This window comes from Camelus ferus, chromosome 24, assembly GCF_009834535.1.
Source record: "Camelus ferus isolate YT-003-E chromosome 24, BCGSAC_Cfer_1.0, whole genome shotgun sequence".
NCBI lineage: Eukaryota > Metazoa > Chordata > Mammalia > Artiodactyla > Camelidae > Camelus > Camelus ferus.
Genome location: NC_045719.1, coordinates 16337559 through 16360548, shown reverse-complemented (window position 1 = coordinate 16360548; position 22990 = coordinate 16337559). Strand labels below are relative to the sequence as shown.

At 38.1% G+C, this 22990-nt stretch overlaps 1 protein-coding gene across 1 annotated transcript in view; it reads left to right on the top strand.

Annotated features, from left to right (window-relative positions):
• Positions 1–15996: 15996 nt before the first annotated feature.
• The window catches only part of LOC116656646 (nucleolar protein 4), a 75689-nt gene continuing 68695 nt past the window's right edge, over positions 15997–22990 (top strand). Inside the window, exon 1 of the mRNA XM_032467234.1 lies at positions 15997–18512. Coding sequence (XP_032323125.1) covers positions 18249–18512 — 264 coding nt within the window. The 5' untranslated portion in view covers positions 15997–18248. The remainder of the gene's footprint in view (positions 18513–22990) is intronic.

The window sequence follows — 22990 nt, the reverse complement described above, 5'->3', positions numbered from 1 at the left end:
CATACTCCCAAGTTCTAGGGATTAAGACATGGGCATTTTGGGGGGCAGTTATTCTGCAGTATAGGTATTGTAATCAAGGATGATGTTGCTAAATGGCTGAGAACTGGCAATTACTTGGTAAATATACATAAAGCCGTGGCTGCCTGTGGTTGTTTGAAGTCATAAGATAGAACAAATGGCAGAGTCACGTTGATTCCCATGGCCTGGCACCATGTCTCGTGCTACCTCTAGCTGTGGGGACTTGGGCAAGTATTTGATTTTTTTCACTCTCAGTTTAGTCACCTGTAACGTGGAAATACTCAACATTGGTGCTACTTATCTTTCAGGGTTATCGAATGGATAAAATCAAATAATGAAGTGTTAAGGATATATATGTATATAAAGCTTCATTCTTTTTTTCTCTGTGATGATATCTACACAATAGAGTATATAGGTTGGTAATAAGGTCATCGATTCAATCTTGCCCCAAATTACTCTTTTCATTGGACCATGCCTTCTGTGGCTGTGTGTACATCTGTGAGCTTGTAATTATCCTGTGAATACAGAGTCAGCTAATTCACTTTTCCATTGAAAAAGTAATGCAGCGTCCAAAGAGGTACACCTTACCTTCTTCATTTCTTCACCAGTAAGAACCATTGCAAAATATTCAGTAATAAATGGGTAAAATTAAGATATCCATTTCCGCTGATTTAAAGTCCTATGTTTTCAGATACATGTATGCCTATATGCATTTTTGTTCTATACTATAAAAAGTTTTTCTTCTACTTAATCTCCCATAGCGTATCCCAGCATGGTCTTGCCATTCTAGCTTTTCAGCTAGAATGTGCCACAGATATAAAGAACAATGAATCGAGGGTATGAACAATGTATCGAGGGTTTCTTATTTCAATAAGAAACTCACTAACAGAATGAACATATAAAATTGTTTTTTTTACTTTTGTTGGGGGTTCAGCTTGGTGCTCATTGCCTGACTGTCTTGGCCAGCTCCTAAGGCATCCCTGGCTAAGTAGCAGCTGTCTCTCCCAGTGGCAGCTGGAAGCTCTTCTTCCTCTTTTGGCATCTGTGGAATGGAAGAATTCATCTTATTCCACGTATGTTTATTTGAGATCAGAATATTATAGATACCCAAAGACTTTGTAACTTTCTACATTTTTTATTCTTTTTGCCTGCTTTTACACATGCTTCGCTATTTAGATATGTTTAATTAAATGCATTCCTGCAAGTTTATCCTGGAGGATGTACACACAAATATATGTGCTGTTATTTCAGATCAAATTATGATACTTGTCCTGTTTTTAATATGCTGTTTTCAAGAGATCATAAATTTATTGGTTGAAAGCTGATCTTTTTTTCCAGCAAAGCAATGCAATCAGAGAAAGCTGTCACTTGTAAAAAAAAATGTTTTCACATTCAACGAACATTCCATGGATTTTGAAAACATGCTATGCTGTGCTAAACACAAGCATAAGAGTTAGTCCAAAACATGACACTAATACATCAAAAAGTCCTATAATACTCAAATTAAAACTTCAGAAGGAGAATAATAGCTAAACATCACATACAATGTGCCATACTGGTACTACATGCCCTGAAAAGTAAAAGGATTTGATCTTTCTGAGAAGGAAGTCATCTTGAAAATTAAAGTCTAATAAAATGGAAGATCTCTATTCCCTGGCTCAATTCTGTACTCTGAAATTAAATATTCTAAAATATTTTTTGTTTTGTAGTTAATTTTGCTGTTAACCATTATATTGATATATTTTATAATACAGATTATAATAAATATGTTTATTTATATATAATTTATAAATATATCATATAATATGTAATACATATAATATAAATTTTATATATTATATAATATATAAATCATATATAAATATATTATACATTATATAAATTATATATATATTTATATTTATATAAAGTATAAATGAATATTTATAAATATAAAGATATTTATGTTATATAAAATATATTTATATAACATAAATATAAATATATGTATTTATGTATGTATATTTTATGTATGTATATATATGTATTTATATGTATAAATATATTGTATAATGTATATTATTATATAATATGAGTATGTATTATATATTATATAATGCATTTAATATAAATACATATAAATATATAATATATTATATAATATATATACTATAATATAATAATATATAATACATATAATATATATATAATATAATTATCTATAATATAAATATAAATATATTTTATATAATATATAATATTATAATATATACTGTAAATTACATATACATTATATATAATAGCTGTTTATTTGGATATATAATAGATATATTTATTTATAAATTATAATCAGTAGATTTTATAATTGTTGTACTAGTTTTTGATTGATAATATTTGACAGTAACTGTCTAAAGTAACAGAATAAGTTATCAGATATAATATATTTTAACTAAATTAAAATTACAAGCCTACACAACAATTCATATTTTATAAAAAACATGTAAGCAAAAGGACAGACATTAAAAACAAGAGCACACTCTCTGGGGAAGAATGGAAAATGGGAATGGGAGATGACAATGAAGGAACACATAACTTAAGGAATGAATAAAACAATACGGGTATTTGATATGTTATGAATGAAGGAGCATGGTTAGCTTAACCTTCTGCACCAGGGGTTCAAAAATATTAATTTGTCCACATTGCAGTTTCTCCTGGGGGCAGTAGTTCAATTTTGGATGCAAATTATAATGACCTGAGGAGCTTTTAAAAAATGTCTACACTTGGACCGAACCCCCTAGGTTTTCTGATTTAGTTAAGTCTGGGGTTGAAATTAGGTATGTGTAATTTTTGTGACTAAATATTACTACGTGTTCTGTATAATTATAATCTAAAACATAGAACATTATCAGCATTCCAGATGCCCTTCTCTTTGGACAATAGTATTTTTAAAAGCTCCAGATGTGATTCTAATGTTTGAACAGGGTTGAGGACTATTCCTTTAGTTCATACTCAGGCTAATGGCTTCTTTTCTCATAGTAATTTTCCTCTTTTATTTCTTTTTTCTTTATTTTACAATATTCCAAGCATCATCTATTCATAGTGAGGAAGGATGGCTTGTAAACTTTGTCCTTATATCTTAAAAATATATCTCAAATGTAATTGATAGATTAACTATACATAGAAGTATTATTTTAAACCATTTTCCCACTTAAATTTGATAGCATTTTCCACTGTCTCTGAGCATCTAATTTTGCTGAGATCAGTTTGGTTTCACTTGTTATACATATCTTTTTCATTATTATCTTTTCCTTGGAAGATTTCTTGATTTCCTCTTTATCCCTCAAGCTCTCAAATTGCACCAGAATAACTCAATATATGGGTTTCTGCTGTATATCCAGCTCAACACCTGCTAAGTTCTTTCAATCAAAAATGTTCCTACTATTTCTTTGATATTTCCTTCCCTTCATTAATCATTAACTCCTCCTGGAATATCTATTAGATTAACATTGGCATTCTGGAATTGAACCTCCATGTTGTAAAGAAGAAAGCAACCTATGCTTTCTTATATATATTAATACATATAACACATTATATACAAATACATATAATACATTTTGTATATTATATAGTATATATTCTACATTGTGAGAAATTTCTTAAACATAATCTTTCTAGTATTAACCTTGGTCTTGCCTGATTACTCTTTTATTCAGTGCATCGACTGATCTATTTTGTAATCACAATTAAAATTTTAATTTCTACAAACTCTTACTCTCTCTAATGGCTCCTTTATTCTTAAATTAATAGTCTCTTTATGTGTTCTGGATACAATATCATCTTCAACTTCTCTGGGGAAACTAATTTGAGTATTTTAAACTTTCATTTCGGTTCCTAGATTACTTCTGATTCCTGCAAAGTTAATTTTTTGGTTTGTTCATTGTGGTTTTTGCCATGGATGCTACTGATTTTCCTCCAACATACGGTAGTTTAGATAAAAATCTGTATTTACTGAATGAAAGATGTTTGTCCTGTTATCACAGATGAGCACTTAATGGGTTTGTATAATGCTTTCCTTACGTAGGTACCACTAGATTTTCCTAAGGGAAGCTGTGGGTATTGCATAGTGACATCCCTAACTTTCCTTTCATGGGCCCATTTGGAACATTTGTGCATTAGTCAAGGTATGAATGTTTTATACTGTCACCTAGTGGTGATTGCTTGTCCACCAACAGCTTAATTTCGGCAGAATTGCCAATATTCTACAACCGTTTGTATTATCATTTGAATACTCTAGTCAACCAGTTTTGTTGAGTGGCTGGTATAGGTCAAGTTCATTTCCAGGCACTAGAGCTACAGTAGAGAAAGAAAAGGAAAAACCAAAAAACAAAATCACTGTCCTTATGGAGCTGATACGCTGTTGCCATTTGTTCTCTTTTCTAAATAAAAATGAGGGGGGGGGGAAATAAAGGAACCTTTAATAATATGAGAAACGTAGGATATGGAACTTTATACAATTGAAATTCATTAGGTGCTAACAGTGGAAAATTTCGGACTTGGATTGATGCTTTTGGGGCTGAAGATATTCAACTACATGTTAAATAGCAATACAAAATTCTGGAAATGTGTAACTGTCTAAGCGCAAAACATGAATTCTTTATTATATGTCTTTCTAAATGTCCGGAACACAAATATTTAACTTTAATTTATTTTTCACAGAGGTATGCATTAGCAATCCTGAAATTATTTTATGTGTATTCTGGGACTGAGAAAATGAGTATGTTGTGAATAATGAAAGCCAAATTTTTTTCTTCAGGGAAAGTAGTTACAAATTAGGAAAAGGGAGTAACTAGAATGAACCATGTGGTACTGGGTCGAAAGTGGGGGAATCAGTATTACCTATGACTTGATATGTATATAGATGATAGATGGATAGAGAAATAGACATGGATGCATTTAAGTGGGTATACGTATATTTCTTAACTCCCTCCATTGGGCGTGCCTACAAGCATGGATGACTTAGTAGCCATGAGCACAACAAATGCCCGGATCTTAGTTTCTAAATCTCATTCTTGAATGAGCTAGTGCTTTTTGGAGAAATACTGATTCCTGGGTTGGGATAGGAAAAGTACAAAATGAGTCTGGAATAATATCTGATGTCAGAAAGTGAGCAAGCGCTCAAAAGGTAACAACAGCACAATGAAAGGAGTTCCCAGCCACTTGTAGTTCCCAGTGGCTGCCATCTGGGTCAGTTTGAGCAACAAAATAAAGACGGATAGTGGTGGAGTATAATCCACAGAATAAAGTAAATTTTTGTGAGCTCACACTGGTATAAAAATACAATTGAATATAGAAATAAAAGAAAGTAAAGGATGGCTCTTCATTATAGAAGAACTTCAATGAACAAATGAAGAAGAAATGATTTTTTTTTTAAATCACCATTTGGTGAGTATCATGGTAATAATCATTACAGGCAAGAATCATCAGTGGATCCTAAAATTAATGGGAAACTATCATGAGAAACAGAATATTTTCATAACCTCAAATTATTTTCCCCATAAGATACTTACTAATTATAAAGGGGAATATTGTAACTTTACATGAATAAACCTGGCAGACATCATCACCTTAACACGTGATCAAAGATGATCAGTAACAACATATTGATACAAAGCACAAGGAGGGCATGTTATCATTTAATGGTATTCTTATCAGAAACAAATAATTTGAATTTAGTCATAAGAAGATATCAGACAAACCAAAACTGAAGGATGTACTGCCAAATAGCTGGCTGACCTACATGCTTCAAAAGTTCCAAGGTCATGAAAAACAAAGCAACGAAGAACTCCCCAAGATTAGAGGAGATTAAGGGGACATAGCAACTAAATGCAATGTACAATCCCCATTAGATCTTGGATTTGAAAATGGACATTAACAGGACAACTGGTGAAATTTGGGATCATTTAATAGTATTTTCAATTTCCTGGTTATGAGCATTGCACTATGGTTATGTGAAGTGTTGACTGTTAGGGTGGCTGGATGAAGGGTATATAGAAATTCTTTGTGCAGTTTTTGCAAGTATAAAATTATTTCACAATGAAAAGCTTAAAAATAAAAATAGCTTAGTTAAAAATAGTTTATCTTATAAAATGGAAACTTCCTTTCCAATCACAGTAAGACATAAAACTTGTAAATCTGCCATTCTGCTTTTACACATTCAAACCGTGTATGATTTTAGATACTCACTCTGTGACTCCTTGAGATAAATCTCCAGAGTAATAGAGTCATTAATAATGACTAATTGAGTAACTTTTTTTTACAACTAGTGCAAAGCTAACAGACAATTTAATTAGAAAATTATAGCTACATTCCAGTAACAAGTGCAAATATTATTTAGTTTGATCAGTGATTTTCAAACCTGAGATAGCATCAGAAGCACCTGGAGGGCTTGTTAAAATGAAGATTCCTTGGGCTCCACTCTTTTGAGTTTCTGATTCAGTTGGTCTGGGGTGAGGCTTAAGGATCTGCACTTCTAACAAGTTTCCAGGTGAGACTGACAGACACTGTTAGTCCTGGGGTCACACTTGGACAAATAGTGGTCTAGATAATAGTTTGAAAGCATAGGATCAGTGCAGCACTAAGAGTCCATTGTTTCTAGTGCTATGTAGTTATACATAAAGACCAACTCATGGGTTCATTTTAACTAAAGTTTAATCCAGTGGCTAATCTAGAATATAAATATTGAAAAACTGTGAACTATTTCATGGCAAACTTGAAATCCTAATGCCCGATGTGATGAGATTAGTAGGTGGGACCTTTGAGAAGTGCTTAAGTCTTGAGAGTGAAACCTTCATGAACGAAATCACTGCCTTGTAAAAGATGCTTCAGAGACATCCCTAGCCTCTCCCGTCATGTGAGGACAGTGAGATGGTGCAAGCTATGAACCAGACAGAAGGAATGTCCTTACGGAAGTGTGACCAAGGCTGGCACCTTGAGCTCAGACTTCCCAGTCTCCAGAACTGTGAGAAACAGGCTTGTTGTTTGTAAGCCACCCAGTGTGTGGTATTCTGTCATAGCTGCAGAGAGGTGGAAATTATAAGAAAGATACACAGGAAATGTTAAAAATTTTAAAAATGCTGTACCAAAAGTGAAGAAGGTCTTTGTTGGGTCATCAATAGATTAGACATGTCAAGGAAAGAATCGCTGGGTTGAAGGAATGTCAATAGAATCAACAAACCACAGATCCAGGAAGAAGGAAGCTCAGAGAACACCAAATACGATTAATACAACGAAACTAACTAAAACACTCATATACAGCTAAGCATATCATGTTCAAACTGCAGAAAGACAAAGACGAAGAGAGTATCTTGAAAGAAGCCAGAGAGGGAAAACCCACTTATATATAGAGTAACAGATACAAGAATTATAGTAAACATCAATGATAGTAAAATTATGCATTAACAGTCTCAGGGTGCAGGCACTGTGGCATACATTTGATAAGTGCCTCTTGTTGTCATTGTTTTAATAAACTTAAAATCTTCTTTCAGAGGAGTTTCTCATCTCCTCTGGGGACTCATTATACTTATCAGTAATCTCTGCATTAAGCGATTGAAAGGTTTTATTGAATTTTCTAAAGGACCAGCTCTTTGATTTTGTTGATTTTCTCTGTTCTCCTATTTTCAATTTCATTGATTTCTACTCTGATTATTTTACTATGTGCTCTTTTCTTGTTGTTTTGCCTTAATTTGCTTTTCTTTCTTAGTTTTCTAAGGTGGAAGCTAGATTACTCCTTTTAGATTTTTCTTCTTTTTTAAAAATATGTATTTAGTGCTATAATTTTACTCTACACGCTGCCTTTGCTTCATCCCACATATTTTGATAAGATGTACGTTCACTTTAATTTAGTTGAAAATATACATATTTCCAGCCCTGCCAATTTTTTTTCTATAACTCATGTGTTATAAGCATTTTGTTTAATCTCCGAAATTTGAGGATTTTTTCCAGCTATCTTTCTGTTACTGATTTCTAATTTAATTCCCTATGGTCTGAGGACATAACTTTGTGGAATTTCTACTTTTATAAATTTGTAAATTTTGTTGTTTGGCCCAGAATGTGGTAATAACTTTCGTAACTGTTCCATGTGAACTTGAGAAGAATGTGCATTTCACTGTTGTTGGATGGAGTATTCCATAAATGTCAGTTAGGTCAAGGTAATTGATAATGCAGTTCAGGTCATCTATATCTTCACAGATTTTATGCCTGCTTTTTCTATCAGTACTGGCAGTGAGACGTTGAAGTCTGAGCTGTAGTAGCGGGCTTATTTCTCCTTGCAATTCTATCAGTTTTTGCCTGATATATTTTAATGTTAGGTGTATACACATTAAAAATTGTTATCTGTAATTGGAGAACTGATCACTTCATCATTATATGTGCCTCTATTTATCCCTGATGATTTTTATTATTCCAAAGCCTGCTTGTTTGAATTTAGTATATAGGTCAGCTTTTTAAAATTACATTAACATGGTATATATTTCTGTATTCCTTTAGTTTTAATCTATATGAACCCTTGTGTTTAAACTCATTTCTTACAGCCAACGTACAGTTGGGTCTTATTTTGCTATCCACTCTGACAATCTTTGTCTTTTAATTGGCGTATTTAGACCATTCACATTTAAAGTGATTTTACTGATATGATTAGATTAATAGCTATCATGTTTGTATCTTTTTTTAATTTGTTGTATTTGTTCTTTGTTTCTCTCCCCTAGTTGTCTGTCTTCTCTAGTTTTAATTAAGCATTTTCTATGACTCTATTTTACATCCTCTCCTAGCAGTATGAATTATACTTTAAAAAATATTGTTCGTGATTGCTCCACAGGGTTTGCATGCTTATTGCTTTTTTAAAGGTATACTTAATTGAAGATTAACATACATGGGGAAATGATAATAAATATATAACTCAATGAATTTTCCCGAAGTGAACTACCTATGTAATTGGCACATAGATCAGAAAACATAATGTTATTAGCATCTTAGATGCCCTCTTAGTGTCCTCTACCAGTCACTACCACAAGAGTAACGACTAACCTGACTTCTACAACCATAGGTTAGTTTTGTCTGTTTTTGAATAAAATCATTGAGAATTTACTTTTGTTCTTGTTACTTCTGCTGGCTTTTATAGATGATAGTTGGTTTTCTTGTTTTTGGACATTTCAAGTTGTATGCTCATGTCTGGTTGATCTTAATCTAAGACACATCTGATTACTCAAATTGTGAATGTTTTCCTCTACAGATAAATTTGTATTTGCTTTTACTATGAGCCAGGTGGCAAGGCCAACTTTCTGATTATTTTATCACCCTTCACATGTCTCTGGCTTAATACAGGATTTTCAGGAACAGCTCCAGGACTATGTTGCTAATCTAATATTCAGTCTTCCTACCGTAATGTTGATATTAACCTTGCTCATAAGATCATCCAGCCCCTTGGGTGTGTTGACTGCTCACTGATCAGTTTTCAATGGCCTTTCTTGGGGGAGAGGAGAGTGAGATACTTTCCCCACATCCCATGAGCCCAGTCATGCAATCAAAACTACTCATTACACATCCTTGAGTTGTTTTCTTGAAAAAGGGCTTTTAGAGTCTCTAGTCAGCCGCAGCCCTAGAAGCGGAAATCCACATTAATTTCATTCTTAAAATGTACAAATCAGTGCTGTGCCTTTGCCTTGATGGATATTAGTAAGAAAGTGAGCCAATATCATCGCTACATATTTCTTACTTAACTGGTTGGTACTTTAAAATGACATCATTTTCTGCTATTTTAGAAAATAATGGTCATATAAATATTTTGAAACAATTTTTAAAAGTATGAGGCATGAAATCACTTCATTGTACTTGGTATTAGTAAATTTAATACTCCAACAAAATGATATGCTCAGATGATTTTATGAGTCAAAGAAATCTTGAGATTTCAAGATTTCAATTTTGCTGTTTCAAAATTCAGGTATGTTTGTTTTTGAACCAGAAGACATGTGCACATAAATATACTCAGAAAAATAGCTGTCTCTGCAAACCATTCTTTATCACTGACCCTTAAGGAGTGGCTCCATCTTTCCCTTGTATGTGAGGGTTTATTTCAATCAGCACACCCAATTACAGATTAATGGCTAAAATGACTCTTAAAGGTTTGATTGGCTCATAGCTTCATTGTACCTAGTGAAGTTGTTCTTAATAAACTATGCTGTATGATATATTAGGTAATTTGTGTCTCATGCACACATGTATAAAACTCTACCTTGAAGATTAATTCAATCTAAAATTTACAATTCATTAAGATAAATGGAAGTGTGTCACCATCATGTTGATGCTCTGCTTTTCCAAGCTATCAAGACCACCAGAGTGGACAGTTTAAATTGAACTGCCTAAGAGGTATTTCTGCATATAAGATGAACACTTCATGTTTTAAAGGTTAACTCTCATTTTCAACACTCAATATAAACTATGAAAAGAACTGAAATTTTTGGAGCTTCTAAATGGTTATTCTGCTTTTGGATTAAAAGGTTTAATTCAAGAGTTTTCTAAAGACTTGGGAGATGTTCATTTTAGAAGAGAAAGGGGAAATCTAACTTACTTTCTGCCTTGCTTTTCAGTGCCAATTAGCATGGTCCTAGGAGAAAACAGGGGTGGTTTTTCCTTCAACTTCTCTCTTTTTTTACCCCAAAGGACAGGATTTTAGCATTGTTACAGCTATTTTACAGATTCTGATATTTGAACTCAGATGTCTTTCTTCCCTCTAAAAACTATTTCTAGAGTCTGTGGTTTCAGCCAAAAAATATGTGTCCGTTCTTGTCACTTTTAACCTGCAAGTTAAGCAAATGTCCTACAATGATTAATAATGGATTGCAAATAAGATAGAAAGGCTAGATGATGATGGTAAGATATTAAGTGGTTCATTCAGCAGAAATCACAGTGAAAACTAGAAATACAGAACGGTATAATGGGAGTTGGGCAGAGGTGCGTTGCTCACTCGTCCCCAGAGAGTTATTTTCCATGACAAAATAACTGTTCTAAAAATAATGTAGGAATTCTATAACCATGCTGTCCACTGAGTTGAAGATGCTATGTGGATTACTGTTTTAAGACATACATTTTGGAAGAAAAGACAAGCCATATGGCTACTAGAAATAAAGCAATATTTGGGGCCAGAAAAAAAAAATGTATTTTCTTCTCTGTTACAAGGGACATGAACACCAGACTGCTAGCTTTGGACTTTATCATAGTTCTAACAGCTAGATGAAAATGCCAGGTGGATGAATGTTGAATGAATCCATATGCGGCTGTTAAAATGTAGCAACTGGCTGCACCACGGACTTGTTCAGAGATGTTAAAGGCAGGAGTTAGAGAGAAATTCAGCAAATCCACTAGGCTTGTCAAATCCAATTTGTTGTTTGCTCTTAGTTTGTACATTTAGGTTTATGTGGAAATTAACTTCTGACCAGTGCATCATGTTTAATGATGATCATACCAATCAAACATAAATATCAATCAATTTGGGGACTTGCAACAAACATTAAATTTCTAACTTTGTTTCTTTTGGTGAGAAAATGGAATACAAATACTGATACTATAGCTCACAAATTTAAAAAAACCCAACACTTTTTTGGGGTGTGTCTTAGTAATGACAGCCATAAAGTTCAGGACGATATTTAAACTCTCTCAAAAGCATTTCTTTCTGAACCGAAGGATGGCTATAGCATACTAAATAGATTCGTTTCAAAATTATTTGGAAGAAGAGTCAATAGAATGGAAATCAACTAATAAAATCAGATTTGTGACACATTTTATGTGGTTCCAGACTTCCCGATCTGCAAGAGCTGTCCATTTCTGCTTTAACTTTGGTTGTTCTGTTTCCTTTTGAAAAGTTACCAAGCTATGTGGTAATCGAGTTACCGATTGAGTTGGCCATTTGATTCTTTTATAGATTCCTTTTCCTTGGAAGAGTCATTCATAGACGGTTAAACATCTGAACACATAATGATGTTTAGATCTTCCAGTTTTCAAAGCAGCAAGTACCATCTATCACACTCTCTAGTCCAGCTAAAGGGCTCAAATTCTCTTACTGACTTAACTCAGTAGACAGTCTCTATCTGACCCCTTTAACGACAGATTTGCTCATAGGCCATCCTCTAAGTTTAGATTCCTATTTTAGCATGCCTCTAGGTCTTGATCTAACTGAGAATAGGTCTAACCGAAGTTTTTAATTTTTCCTTTTTAAAATGTTATTTATTTTGAAGTCAAATTTTTATGTTTTTGACTTTAAAAAATTCCACTTAATTTTTTAATGGAATGAATGATTCCTTAAATTCTATGGTGCTTTACAATTTTCAAGTTTCACACACATGATTTCATGTCATCCTGTAATAACCCCTTTTTTTCCCCCTACACCTGTATTGTCCCTCCCCCCCGCCTCTCCCCACTGGTAACCACTAGTTTGTTCTCTATATCTGTGAGTCTGCATCTTTTTTGTTTTATTCACTAGTTTGTCGTGTTTTTCAGATTCCACATGTAAGTGATATCATACAGCATTTGTCTTTCCTTTTTAAAATTTAAGTGACTTTTAAGGCCGCATACATTTTGTAACTCACTAGCAGTTTAGGTCCGGTCATGGATTGATCCAAATGGCTTTGCTATACTTTTCTCAGGTTTTCTCATCATCAGTGTTATAACGATAGGAGCTAAATTCTGCTCTTTAGGACACAGCATTCCATTTTAGTCCTAGGGTATTAATTTACAAAATCAATATCAAAAGATAGAGGCTTTCCCTTCTGGGGGATGGAAAAATATGGACAGAGGTGATGTCATTCATTCCCATGACTTTAAATTTCCTGTATTTATATCTCTAGCCCAGACTTTTCTCTGTCGTTCAAGCTTCTATATTCAAATTCCTACATGAACAACTCTTCTTGTATTTCAAATTTAACTTCTCTGAAATTAAATTTTCTTCCTGCCTCTCCACCCCAACCTACTTCTGCTCCTACCTCAGCCTCCAACTCCCAATCTGTTCCTCTCTCAAACTCCCCCTGTAAGTCAGTGGCCTCACTAGCCATAGTACTAAAGCCAGAAGCCATCTGGTCATCCTGGACTCAATCTCCTCCCTCACCTGCCACATGCAATCCATCAGCAAGCCCTCTGCTATCTTTAAAGGATATCTTCGGTCCATCACTTCTCTCCCTCTACCTCGACCGTCACCTTCCTAATCCATTACCATAGTATTTCACCCAAGTGGCTACAACTAATGAAAATTTCCCAGCTGATCTTGTTTCCACTCTTGCCTTCTCCTAATCCTTTCTTTTCCAAAATGCCAGTGAAACTTATAGAAATGCATTTCATATCATATAATTCTCTTGCTTTAAATACTTGATTTTCCACTGGACCAATAATAAAACACAAACTCCTGTGCCCTGCAGGATACGGCAGCAGAATAGGACTCAGACCTCATAGCCGATCCCGCTCTTCCAAGCTCAATGTGCTCCAGCTGCCCTGGGCTTCTTTCTAGTCCTCAGACATGGCGAGAACTCTTGCCTTAGTACTTCTGTGCTGTGCCTGTGGTTCACCTTCCTAGCTCTTCATATGGTTGACTTCTTTGCATCCTTCAAGTTCATAACCAATGTTACCTACCTGGAGTGATCCTCCCTGAGCCACCAAGTCCCTCTAATCTGCCACTGTTTTCAATTATAGCACCGTATTTTCCCCTCCTAGCACTTAACCTCAAATGCTAATTATTTCCTTGCTTCTTATCGGTGTTCCCTTGGAAAACTGCAGTTCTACTGGATGAGGACCATGTATACACATCTCTCTTGCTGACTACTTTAACCCCAGAGTCGATCACAGAAATTGGCACTCAGTAAATATTTGCTGAATGAAAGCATAATTATACGGATGGATGAATGAAGTCTTGCTTATTCTTTGTATCCTTCGTTTATGATTACAGATTACATGTTGTTTGCAATGGAACATTTTGCTGATGAATATGTAGTGATGCATGAATATTTGTGATTGATATGAAAATGCAAGATTTTTCCAGATTTTTTTAAAACATCACAAACTGACCATGAGGTTGAGAGAAATTTTATTTTCATGATAAAAATCACATCGATCATGTTTTGAAATTTGGATTATCTTGAATCAAAATATAATTTTCTGATATAACAAATCTGACTTCCTCTCCCTATCAGTAATAGTCAGTACCCTGGACCAGGGTTTAGGGACCGGTGTTCAGATATGGGGATGAAGGGTCACTTTTTGGAGAGAGACGCTCTGTAGAGAGGCAGTTCTGAAGAAAGTGTCTTGGGGGAAATGCCAGTTAATTTCGAGGCAGCCTGTTCATGAATAATTTAGCTGAAAGGAAGGGCTCAGTACGACCCTCCAGGTGGAGCTGGGAAGAACTTCTAGAGAAGTAACAAGTAAAGGAGAGAAATGAACCCAAGAATGAGTTGCTGAAGCAGATTTTAGATTTTTCAAGTGCTTATGCTCTTAGGTAGGAAAGATACAGTAAAAGATATTGACTCAGCTTGCCAATTAATAATGAACAGAATAGAGCCCACTTTGAGTTCCACTGCAGACAAGAGAATCCACAGGGCTCTGAGAAGCTTGGACCTTGAAGTCCTAGGACTCTTTATTCCTTTAGTCCAATGTGAATATTTATGTCAGTTGTATTCTGTGAGTCCCTTTATGTCTCAGAGTGTTCTGACTTCCATACACTTGCATGTCAAGTGTAATCATAAATAGAATGAACCTGTGTGTATGGTCAGGTCCTGGTATTTTCTGAAGTGGGGTCCAACTTCATCCACACAACACCCAGCAAAAGGCAACAGGAATGGCCAAGGATTACCTCTGCCTGCTTCTTCCTTCCTTCCCTTCCTCTTTTTCCTTTTTTTTTTTTTTTAATTAACTAACTCAGTATTAAGCACTTACTTATGTGCATCATTCATTGTGTTGGAGTTACTTGGAAAACAAGAAAATGCAAACTCTTAAGAGCCTTCCAATCAAGATTCTATTTGAATAATGAAGCATACTTACATGAAAAAATAAATGTAACACAAGGAGCAGTACGGTTCTTACAATGTAAAACAGTGTTTTCCAAGCCATAGGTTTCTAGTCATCTTTTGGTGGTCATAAAATAAATTTATTGGAGCAGGACCACACTTTACCAAACAATAAACAGATAATAAATAAATAGGAGAAAGTGGCCAAAAAAAAGTGTATTACATGTAATAAAATATATTTATTTCATAAAAATTTTGGAGGACAGATGTATGTCTGCACTATATGCCAAAGTAAAATGTATGTCTTACTATGAGACGAGGTTTAAAAGGTCTTTGAAAGACACTATTCAGAGTAGTTTAGAAAGACTGATTATTTTAACCTGAGTAAGTCAAGGAGGACAGGCTTCCTGATTCTGAAAGTACTTGAAGGAGGCTTATAGTTGTGAGATGACATTTCAAATGAAAGCTACCCAAAAAATTCTGAAACTGTGAAGTAAGTTATAACCATAATAGAAAGTAAACCTTACAGAACCAGCTTAATCTTTAACGAATAACCAGCGTATGACCAATTATGCTTCCAGAATCTTCTAGGAAACCTGTGACCAATACACCATAAATTCTAGATCTCGCAATTTGGAATCACTCTTTATCTCTGATCTCACAAGAGGAACTTTTTTAAAAGAGTTGTTCCTGTGAGGTATACCACATCTAGAAGAGTGATTGAAACTATTCTTCTAATTGTTTGCTCCAAATATTTACGTGTTTAAGATACTGAAAGTTTTTTAAAAACGTGAAAAGCCTAAAGATAATTAGCCAAGTCAGTAAATTGAAAGTGATGCGCCCCACCCCACCCCCACCACTATATTAGATTCACTTGTGACTTCTATTGGAGCGTGGATTTTCTGAGCTCTACTGGTCATTTGATTGCCCCCCCCCCAAAAAAAAATTCAAGGACTCAGGACAACTGATTTTTTTTTTTTTTTTTAGATGCAAAAGAAGGAAATAAAGGGAATAAAAGCAGTCAGGGTAGCCTCTAGAGAAGGGAAGCTGTTGTTGCAGGAATCTTGCAAGTTAATGAGAATTCACCCGGGACTCCAGAGCCACGGAGAGAGGGGAGAAAGGAGGAGATGGGGAGGGGGGTGGATAAAAACTCTTCCTTTGCAGCTGGCCCTCTCCCTCATTTGTTGCTCCAATAAGCAGTAATTAGGTCCTGAGCTAATGGTGTCAGCTGATCTGCTGTTTTTAGGCTAGACCCAGAGGAATCTCCATGGAAACCCGGCTGGAGTCGTCCCCCCACCTGGATGCTGAGTGCTCCTTTCCGCCACCTGGCTGCCGCCGGGCCCGCTGCTACCTCCTCCTGCCTCTAACCTGCAGCCTGCAGCATGCGCACTGCCCCCGGGATCCCTAAATGGGACAATTCTGCCCGTGACGTCAGCGCCCAGCCGTCTCCACAGAAACTTTTGTCCCATTGGCCAATCAGAGAGCTTGGAAGGGGCCGGGGAAGGGGGGGCGGGAGGAGAGGGGAGTGGGAGGGGTGGGGGTGAGGGGAGAGGCGAGAGGTTTAGTGTGTGGAGCTGCTCGCGCTCCGCCCGGGCTGTCAGTCCCGGCTCCAGCCGCCGCGAGACCTTCCCGGAGACGCGCGCACACACAGCGCACCCCCTGCACACCCTCGCCCCCTTGCTCACACACACGCACGCACTCAGGCTGGCGGAGCAGGAGCCTCTGACCATTTTGCAAGTGCCGGGACCAGCTGCGGCGCAGTGGGTACAAACACTCCGCCTTCCCAGTCGGGGCTTTCGTCTCGGAGACGACGGCGAGGAAACGAGGTGGACTAGGACGCGGACCTGGCGCCGGCACTGGTCGGGCCGCTTTCCTGGGCAGAGCCGCCTCCCGGGACGGGCGCGGGCCTCCGCAGAGAGTAGAATAAAGAGGAGCGGCCGCAATCGCAGCGCGAGGAGGATGGGAACTCCCCTGTTTCCAGCTCTGTAACAAACGGATGGAAATCCTGAATGGAGGAACTGCTGATTTCATTTGCTTGAGAAATCGTCCAGAGGAACTCATATTTGGCTACTCTCAGCAGTGGAGGGGGTGTCCATGACGTGGCAGGGGGAAGACAGACATCTGAAACCTCCCGTGTGAACTGCAAACTGTAACCAAGCAAGGGGAAAATGATACCTCGCTGTATTTTAATTTCATGCACAGGGTTTTAAGCATCTGTGTCATAAACTTACTTCTATGCCTTGCACCCAGTTCAGCAGAGACCAGAGGAGTCCTGTCTGGGGACCCCGTCATTATCCGGGAGACCCGCTGCCAGTGGCCTGCCTTCGTTTACCCACATCCCCCCTGGAACGGATATCTGTTTGGGGGTACCACAGTGTATCCTACAGAACTATGGCTAAATCTCCGTGAATGCTTTGCTAATTCTGGGACTTAACTCCTGGAACCTACCTACGGGGCTGGATTTTAGCTTAAATACAGCAGAAGAAATGACATTTTAAGCCATTTTTTAAAAACCTTAATTATTTTTTCCTGTGTAGCAGGATTTGATAGGTTTAACAACATGACAGGTAAGAACTTTCTCTCTTTCTAGTCCCTGAACGCCCCACGCAGGGAAGGCCGAAGCAGAACAGGACCCTGGAGGAAGGAGAGCCCGGGGACCTGAGCGCCCTTCCGGCTCCTAGGCGTTCGGCTGGGCAGCTGCTTTTGAGAGGCTCCTGGACCGTGGGGTCAGAGGCTGGGGAAGCTTCTGGGGCACGCGCGGGGAGGCGGCGCTGCGCTCCACCTGCCTGTCCCGGACACAGCCTCGGGCGAGGCGTCGAGGGACCACCCCAAGTCAATATTGGGATTTTTAATAAACCAAGGAATGGGATTTTAATTATTCAAAACCCAACTCCTTTGGGCCAGATGCTGTTAGGATGGTCCTACTCACACAATATTAAAGAGACCCATCACTAAGAGGACGAGAAAAGCGTCTAAGACATCCCTTACAATTACGAATGAACCCAGAGACTCGGTGTAGCACAGGGCATTGATCGCTCGTGCCCAACCGGACCCTCCTCCCCTCTCCCCATTCCTCCCCCCACCCAAGGCAGGCTCCGGCGGCAGCCGGGACCTCGCATCCCTACATCGTGGCCTGGGCTGCATTTTTCATGAGCCCCGGGTGAACAGGTGCGAAGTGCGCTAGGAGCATCCGGCCAGCGGCCGGGAGCCGGGAACATGGAGAGCGAGCGCGACATGTACCGCCAGTTCCAGGACTGGTGCCTCAGGACTTACGGGGACTCAGGCAAGACCAAGACGGTGACCCGTAAAAAATACGAGCGGATCGTCCAGCTCCTCAACGGCTGCGAGTCGAGCTCCACGGACAACGCCAAATTTAAATTCTGGGTCAAATCGAAGGGTTTCCAGCTGGGCCAGCCGGACGAGGTCCGCGGGGGCGGCGGCGGCGCCAAGCAAGTGCTCTACGTGCCGGTCAAGACCACGGTGAGTGACTCGCCTTCTTCTGTTATTTGTCTGCCCGAGCAGCCCGGTGGGGAGGGGAGAGAGGGGGGAGAAGGGGGGGGCGGTGAGCCACCGTTGGCTCGTGTGCCCCCCACCCTGCTCAGCCCCCTCCCCGAGTCGTCCCCACTCTCGTGAGCCAGGCGCGTTCCCCCCAACGTGGAATCTTTGTGGTTCTTTATTTTAAAGCAGCAGCGCACCTCCAGAGCGCACTGCCCTCCTTGCCTCCTGGCTCCCGGGCCCGCTGCTGGAGCTTCCATCCCCGGGTCCCGCGTCCTCGGGCTGGGCCATTGTCCCACGTCCTTCGCTGGGCGCCTGGCGCGTGTCCCGCCTTCGCCACCGCGCATAAAGGCCACGCTGGAACCCCAGCCGCACGCTTGGATAATAGACGATTCTGATCGATAGTCTAGTGTCTCCTTATTGGCACAAAGCCCGAATGTGGCGCTAGTGGTGGATGTGGGGGCTCCCCCCCTCCTCCACGAACACTATCAGGTTTTATTGTTAGATTGCCGCCCGGGAGACACCGGCTGCCAATTGCCTTAATCACTCCCAGAGATCTTGCCACGACTACTTAGGTTGTAGATAAGATCCTGGAGATTCCTCCTCCTCGTCCCCCCCGTTCCTTTCCTCACTTCCCTCTTTCACAAATAAAGCCGCCGGAGCTGAATGATGAACAACAAAGAGAGATGGGTTTGGGCACAGTCAAGTGGTGTGTATTTGTTCCTCATTCTGGGACGTTTCTAGTCTCATGGCCACAAAGCTCTAAGCCCAGGCGCTGAAAGCTGCTGGCGTTGGGAGCTCAGTGTATCTCAGCCTCACTCGGCAGAAGCCTGTGAGGTTGGGGAGCGGCAGCGGCGTCAATTTCCTTTTTAAGGAGATGGGAGCTGTGGGCTACAAGTAGGATTGCAGATCAGATTCTTAAGACCGCTTTTTCCATCATGCTAGGTGGGTACTCGCCTGGAGTAGGGGTGGGGGAGGGTAACTGGCATCCTGTGTATTTTTGCCTTGCTTTGGGGTTTCTTGAGCATTTGCTCCTTTTCCCTCCCTCCCTTACTGGCAACTGTTTCCCGTGCAACATTCCTGGAGGATGCTAGAAAGGAGATGCCTTGAAAGCTGTTCTTCTATCTCAAACGGAGGTATATTAAATTGGAAATCTGTGCATGAAGGTTTTTCAAAGGATTATTTGTAGGGCTCTTTTATGTTTAGAAAGCAGTTTATGATTTCCTGAGATTAATTAGGGATAGTTGTTTGAAGGAAGTATATTTCTCTTGAAATTTATATCGGAAAGGGTAAATAGAAATAAAGGCAAAATAGAAACACGCATAAAAGTTCTACTGTTTTTTTAAAAAATGTACAGTTGTTGGCAGGTTTCTAGGAGGTAGATCTGTAAAGGCAGCCTTCTCCTTTAATGTGTGGCATTGCTAAGACAATGGTGAGATTGCCTTAATAAATGAGAACTAGATGGGCATGGATTAGAACTGAGGTTTGCATCTGGATGAGCCCGAAGTCTGTCATAGAGAATGAAGTACTTCGAGTCATTTGTATTTGGAATAATATTAAGAACTTGATTAAAAAAAATAACTTACTGTTACACAAAGTAAATTAGAATTCAAAACGTGAATATATTTTCCTTTGGACAATACTGGCTAATGGATGAATAAAATAATCATTTAAGATATATTTACTGAAATATTATTTAATAAGATTGTAATATATATTTTTTAATTGCTAGCTGGGGAGGTTTTTTTTTTAATTTTACACAGGCTCTGTTTATGTGTCAGATAGTTAATTTTGTATTGGTCGAATGAGTTTATACTTGCATGGATTGGGTTACATCCACTGTATAAACATGTGCCTTTTTAAAATGTTAATTACAAATTCTAACATAAATTCTGTAACAGACGTAGAGGCACTGAGATAAACATGGATGCCAGTAATTCAGACCAGCATTCACATGCTCAGATACCATATTTTCATTCGAAAATTAATGCAGAGTTGTTAAAGAATGGCTCCTGAGACATCTAATATAGAGTGACAACTCCAGGGTTAATAATAAAGTAACACGTGTTTCTCTTTTCGGTGAAGATGCCATATAGTTACAGGAGAATATGTCATCCTCAGGTGTTATTTTTGGAGAATGGTTTCCCGTGTAGTATTTAAGAGCGCTGATCTTCATTCACAGCTGTTTTGAATTGTTGAAGAGGTTTTTAATTCATGAACTCTTCTATTGCTCTTTATGAAATTTTTATGCGGCTCCTGACATAGAATTATAGGCTCCTCCTTCTCTGAGAGACAGCCAATCATCATTTCAATGAGTTAAGAAATACAGGATAAAAGGGGATCTTTTATTTGTTTCCCCACATCTCAAAATCTCTCTTCCTTAAAAATACATTGATTTTTTTCTTTATGATGGTAGGAGCGCAGTTACTAGAGAGATAAAAATATATTTTCCTTGTAATTCAAAGGCATATACTGGTTAAAAGAAAGTACTGTATTTGAATGGTATTTTCAAGTAGACAATCATTCTAGCTTTTTGAGGTTTGAAGGTTCACGGATGGCTTTGCTGTCGCTGAGAAAGATTTGCACCTGATGTTTCAGTAACCCACTGCTGCTGATAATTAGACATCATTACCACTGCGAAAAGGGAAAGGGAGAAAGGGAAAGGACAGGCTGGGGCTAATTAACTACTTGTGTTTAATAAAAGAAAGGGAGACTGATGGCAACTGGGAGGTCGGATGAGAACAGAGCAGACGCATGCACAGACTTAACTGAAACAGGACTGTCTTTCTGTCTGAAAGAAGCTTGGTTCTACCTCTGCTTTTTCCAAAAGAATAGATGGAGCTGAGCAAATGCTTTTTCCCCTAAAGCCTAAATGCAGCCGACGATAAAATCAAGCATCAAACTGACTTAAAAGTGCAGAATATTGGAGAAGATAAATATGCCCTTTAATGTTTGTCCTGGCCATGCCTAAAGCTGAGGGACATATCTGTCACTGCCTAGATGACTGTGTGGCTGAGGAGATACTGTTTGGTCACCAAGCAATATCCTGCAACTCAGCCATCTTAGGTCTGGAGTGGGACCTCTGTGTGCACGCGTGTACGTGGTTTGCTGAGCATCACCTCCAAGTTTTTTATCCCCGGGCTACCGCTGTTCTTTTTGTACGTGCTTTCATTAAAAGTGTCAGAAATTTAGAAGTATGAAATTAGGAGTAACTTAAATCAGTTCTGAAAACAATACAGCAAATGTCTGACATGGATTATTAAAAAAATGTTTAACCATCAATGACCATTTTAAATTAGCATTGCTATGGTTACTGTATTTTACATCTTTGATAGTTCTAGTTTAGTCTGTCTTTAGGAGCTTTGCAACCTGATTGACGTTTTGTTTTCTGGCAATAATTAGTTGAAACATCACACTTAAAATTTAAACTACCAAACCACATTCTACCACCAGATATTATGAAAGGTAAACCTAGAAAATAAACAGAAAATTCATTACAACTTTCCGTCAGTAATATGATGACTGCATTATCATGTTATTTTTTTTAAAGTCCACTGCACCATATAAAACGTTGAGAAATTCAATAAACTCACATATTTATTTGTTTTTCAGTCTCAAGCAGACAAGGTAATAAATATCCAAACTGTAAAATCAAATGATGGGAGCAATGCCTTTCTTGACCTGTAGTTGTAGGAACAGACATTTGAGTCTAATTTTTACCATTTAGGTATATTTTTTTCCTTCTATTTATTCGACTAGGAAACATACGATGAATTTTTCCTCCAGAAAAGAAAATGCATTATCATCAGTTATGTCATTTAAAAATGATGATTTATTCAGTTCTGCAATCTGTAGCCTCAGATTTCATATTATTCTTTCTGTGTATACTGCTAATTGACTATCATACAGTGATTAGAATGAATATTCATGGACTAGTTCATAAACAGTTACTGGGTTTTGTTTTTATTTTTAGTCTCTGGCTGTGGTCTTTGGTAATTTTTTATAAATAATCATTTATAAGGAGTCTGTACATTTCACCTGACCTAACTCCATGGCTGAGGCACACGTCACTCACTACATTGGGCCTTGATCCAGAATTCGCTGCAGAAATTCTAGAAAATGAAGCTGAGGGACATGCAAGCTATACGTGGTGATACTTTATAACTCTGACACTGAGACAAATCATAATAGTAGTCACTGAGATATAAGCAAATTTTTGCTTATCTCTTAAGACTCCCACAGTGGAAACTGCTACTGATAACCCTGCATTTTTTGCTTCGTTCAAGTATTTTGGGACATTCTATACCATGGGTCTTTGGGGTCAAACAGATTCTAAGTATGACTCTTAGCCTCGTGGCTTGTCAGCTGACTTTAGCGGTTCCTTGTGAGTTGTTGTCAGGAATAAATCCTCCATGGCAGGTCCCTAGCACAGTGCCTCTGTGAGGCTCTCAGGGAATGGTGGG